Raw genomic sequence first — 5,052 nt, 5'->3', positions numbered from 1 at the left:
TTCAGCAGACAGGGCTGGTGACAGGGAAACAATTTTTCAGAGTGTCTGAATTTCAGACCATAGGCACAACTCCCCAGTCCCACAGAGGTAACTGGAAAGAGTTTGCTCTACTGATCCATGAGCCAGGGAAGTGTTTTGCGGACAGCATGGTACTTGCTAACTACAAAGAGTTATTGCTGCCCCATTGGTGAAAATCCATGCTTTCACCCTGGTGATCTTGAATCCATTCCCTTTGAAAGATCATAGAAGCCTCTTTGCAGAAAGCAGATGGGAAACAAACTGGTTTTCTCTGAAGGGACTGGCTGAAAAGGTATGTGTGGTCCTAGGTGTTCACTTCCAGAGCACACTGTGGCAGGCAACCTCTGATCACCCAAGTGAGGAAGCTGGGCTTCCACACAGCATAAATGGTAACAAGCTGCAAACCTTCCAGCAACCTTGCCTAATTTAAAGGACATGTGGCTGTTTCTTTGGGTGAAGAAAGGCTTCACACTCCTTTATGGTGATGTTACTTGTCATGCAGAGGGTAAAGTTTGCACTAGTCACATTGGCTTCTGCTTGGAATAACCAGATGGTCCAGTTTAGTTCATATTTCTTGGCTGGGTCAGCAAAGTATCTGGGGTTTATCTCCATTAACTGCTCATCTATCTGCTCTGCCTGTCCTCAACCCCTGCTCCAGGGTATCATTAGTCCTACATGTGTTTAGCTCCACCTCTTCTCTGCCAGAGAGAGGCAGAGAGAGGCAACTTCCTTGTAGAGTTGGCAAAGCTCCGAGGTGGTTTGCAATCCAAAACATGGAGCTTTACAGGCTCAACAAGAGGGACAGCCTGCTTTGCCCTAGATTGGGAGGGCAGCAGAAGTGGGCAGAGAAACAGGAAGCAGAGAAACCTAAGAGAGGACAAGGGCATCCTGGGGTCATCTCTGGGTGGAAAAAGCAGGTGTCTGGGATGAAGAGGGACAGGCTGGCTCCTGGGAAGAAAGTAAAGATAGCTGTTCCAGAGAGAGACAGGAAGGGTAGTAGAGGGGTTTTTAGACCCTTCTCATCCATCAAAAGGTCTCCTTTCCTAAACTAAAAAATAAGTTTGCTCGATACATGGCAAAATTCTGGTTTCTGCTCAACATCAAGATGAATGTGGAAATTATGTAAACACCATAGTACTCTTTGGGCTGGTGAGCACTGGAATTAACATTACATCCTTCTTCAACCAATTCTTGTTGTAGGACTTCATTACAGAATTGCTTAGTCGATTAAAAGGTCTCCGGAAAGTCACCCATCCTCAGAAGAAATGACCTTGCCCACACAGAACACCCAGCTTTGGTCACAAGGCAATGTGTATTTTCCCCACAAAACCCAGGATCAGCAACATCGCTTCAGAATATGTTTAGGACTTACTGTTACTGAGAATCATCACCAAGTTTGTGAACTTTGTACCAGGGGGCTGAAGTCTCCACTCCTTCCAGATCTACGCACACAGCACAGAGCTAGACTGTACATTTCCCTGATTCTTAAAGGGCACATAAACCTGGGGAAAAGGACAAGATGTCTTTCCTTTAGTTTCTTCGATGAACGTCCGTCCTGGCTGAGGAGCACTGAATACAATTCTCAGGAGCTCATCAAGACTTCTTTCTTTCCATCCACTGCAAGGAAAACAAGGCATTGGTTATCACTCATTCATCAACGTGGAAAATCAGGCACTGTAAAGCTGCACCCTGTTTCAGTCTGGCTGGGACCCAGCTGTGATCTCCTGCCTATTACTGCTGTACCTGACTCTACAGCATTGCATGTACTTTGTAAGTCTGATTAAGCCTCTGTTATTCATGAAGCTTGGACAGAAAATATACAGGAGGATGGAAGGAAAAGGTTCAAGTGCACCTTGTCTACTTAAGGGGAAGGTAATGAAACATCTGCTAAGGCTAATGGAAGTGAGATTAATTTTTCCTTTTTGTGGACTTTAAGACTTAATGATTTAGAAGCATCTTCTAAAGGACCAAAGTCTGGGAGTTATTTTTCTCATAATTTAAAAAGATAGTGGGAAAATGCTTATTTTGTATATTAAAACTGAGAAAACAAGCTGTGCACTGCTTGCTTTTGCTCTCTTTCTGGACAGTAAAAAAAGCTGAAGTGAAAAAATAATTGCTCCCAATTTCCCCGCAGAGAGCATCTTGGATGGAGTCTTTTGGAAACAGGTAGGTCTCACAAATGAGAAGTGAAACAGGACACATTGTCTTACTGCACAAACTCTTCTGGCTGCAACTAACGTGTGGCTGGAAAAACTACAGAGCAAACTACATCCAGCCTCTCAGCAAGTCAGTAACTTGACACATGTGGCTAGGAAATTACACAGCAAATGGAAGCTGATTGCTTAGGCAGAGAAGACTCTTATGTGATGTCCTGTCCTTGTGCTCTCACACCTCAAAACACAAGAGATGAGTTGCTGAGGGACATCCAGAAGGGCTCCTATGAACCAATATGTTCAAGGCTAGCTTTTGCCTACACAGTTTGTCAAACAGGGACAGAGGGGGCCAACTCTGGAACAAAAGAGATATGCTGGTTAACTAACAAACAAGAACTCTTGGGCTGGACCAGTAATATCTTAAATGTATCAGTCTTTCATCTTTAGCAGGGTGATGACTATTACTTTTTGCTTCCCTTCTATTTTGCAGCAGAAGTGTCACTGAACAAGCTGCAGACTGTGCAGATCTCTGAGAGGACAAAAATCCAAGCTGCAGCAACAACTGTCATGTAAGGGCCTACTTCTCTTCACATGCTGTTCTTGTGTGTGACAGCCTCCTGGAAGTCAGCAAGCCATGCAGCTCGTATCTTGTCCTAAGACTGCACCAAGAGGCTCTAAGCCTCACCCTGCAGGATGGAGAAATTGTCTTCATCAGGTCCATATATGTCTACGGTGGCCATAGGGACATGCTTTTTTTGGATTAGTAAGGGGTTAATGGGGCTCCTGAAATCTCAACTAAGTAAAATAACAACAAAAAAATTAAATCCAGAGCTGCACTGGTTGTAGATCTGGCATTGCTCATGGATTGACACCTGCTAGAAGACTCATGTATGGCACCCCTTGAGAAAGGAGAGCAGCACACTGACAAATTGCTCTGGGCATTGTTAAAAACACTTCAAACAGAAGTTCAGGTGGCAGACCTAGGCTGTGAGCTGAATGTCCTAAACTAGGGCTGTAATTAGCTGCAGCACAGCAGTGCATAGGAGTCCACATTAATTACATACCCTACCAGGAGGCTGTGTTTCATTCTGCTGAGCTGTGACAGCACAAAGATCTGAGATGTCTCCCCTCTGACCAAAGAGATAGATTTTCTCCACCCTGGACTTCTGTATTTCCTCGATATGGAGTAATGCAAAGAGAATTTTTTCTCTCTGCTTTAAGGCAGACATTGTTAGAACCCAGAAAAAAGCAGATTCTTGAAACTCTGCTTGACAAAAGTTGTCCTTGTGCTTGCTGGGCAAGTAGCAGAAGAAGAGCCAGTTGCAGCCCCGATGATGCGCTGCTGGTTCTGATACGCAAGGACATCGCTGCCACGTGAGGGCACCTCAGGTGGGAACAGTGTGATCACAGGGAACAGAGCAAGATGTGGCCAGTGACATTTCTCAGCTCACTGGTGCAAAAGTAATATCCAGTAACCAGAGCAAATTCTTTTTGTTTAATTCTTAATAACAGTAAATTTTACTTGCTTTTATTTACTTTTTGGCTGCTCTCAGCCTAGACAATAAGGATAGACTGCATTCATTTTTTATTTTTTTTCTACAAACAGCTTTTCTAGTTGACTTTGGTGTTTCTCAGCACCTTTACTAGCATAAGGCTGTAATGTTTGGTATGCAGCTACTATACAAGAATGTTTCTTTAAAGGAACTTTGCCCTCTTGATTATACCAAGATAACTCAGAATGTATGAAAGTTCATGTGCTTTTCCAATTGAAAGTTTATGAAGGTGTATAAAATAACCTTTAATTCAATTTTCCCTTAGTTATGATCAACACTCACATTGACTTTAAAAATATTCTGGCTGCTACATTTGAAGACATGGCCAAGTTACAGCACTTGGGACAACACACATGCTTGTGAACCACAGCAAAGGCAAGTTAATGCAGCTTAATTAAGCTGAGACCTCTCTCTTTGTAAGGTGATCTGAGTTCAATCTTATGTTATCATTATTTTGAACTCTTGTTGGAGTGGAGCCTACATTTGGTAGTTCACATAGAAAACATTCTGAGAGGGACAGAAATCAACTTGTGCCCTCATGACATGCTGCAAGGGCAGAAACAAGGAAGCTGATTCTTCTGAAGATACCAAAGCTCTCTCCAGTCCTCAAATGGCTATGACTGAACTTGATCTGGCCTGTCAGGAAGTGATTGCTTACTAGTATCTTTACTTGTTTACCAGCATGTTTTCAAAGACAAGGAGAGGGAGTAAGCAACACAGCTGAAAGTACACTGCCCACATAAAGGGCAGTGACATACAAGTGCCAGATTCAGCAAGGTTTACTTCCTGAATACATCTGATCTAGATACCCCTTCTACCCCTCCTACATGGAAGTCACTGAGGCAACAGCTACAGTGGGAATGGCTTTTCAGGGGAAAGTGATTTGGCTGCCACTAAAATGGTCAATTACATGCAGAAAGCTCAGCAGCCACAAAAATGTCCATTAGTGGTGCAGGGAAAGCATCAGCGTGTGTGTGTATGACTAAAGAGACTCTTCCGTGTATGACTAAGTTCTATTTCAGGGTTGGGTGCATTTCTGGATTCCTTGGGATGAGCCCACAGAAACCATTTGGGAAACTAAATAAACTGCTTCCAGCTGTAACCTGCTCCTTTACTACTGATGTGAACAGGGCAGGACTTTCACAAAAGATGGGCTGCCTAACTGCTCAAGGAACTCAAAGTTTGGTTGTGGCTGAAGAAGCATTCAAAATGTTGCAAGTAGCACACCAGCTCATACTAAGATATTATTAAAAAACCCAAACTAAACAACAACAACAGCAACCAAAACAAAAACAAACCAACAAAAACAACAGCTGTAAAGCAGGAAT

The 5,052-nt window shown here is 43.3% G+C and overlaps 1 protein-coding gene across 1 annotated transcript in view; it reads left to right on the top strand.

Annotated features, from left to right (window-relative positions):
• Positions 1–1,287, top strand: part of PPP1R14D (protein phosphatase 1, regulatory (inhibitor) subunit 14D) — a 12,439-nt gene extending 11,152 nt beyond the window's left edge. Inside the window, exon 4 of the mRNA XM_009999564.1 lies at positions 1,219–1,287. Coding sequence (XP_009997866.1) covers positions 1,219–1,287 — 69 coding nt within the window. The remainder of the gene's footprint in view (positions 1–1,218) is intronic.
• The last annotated feature ends 3,765 nt before the right edge of the window (positions 1,288–5,052 follow it).

This window comes from Chaetura pelagica, unplaced genomic scaffold (genome assembly GCF_000747805.2).
Source record: "Chaetura pelagica isolate M959 unplaced genomic scaffold, ChaPel_1.0 scaffold55, whole genome shotgun sequence".
Taxonomy (NCBI): Eukaryota; Metazoa; Chordata; class Aves; order Apodiformes; family Apodidae; genus Chaetura; species Chaetura pelagica.
The sequence above is the reverse complement of the archived record's forward strand: the minus strand, read 5'-3'. Positions and strand labels throughout refer to the sequence as shown.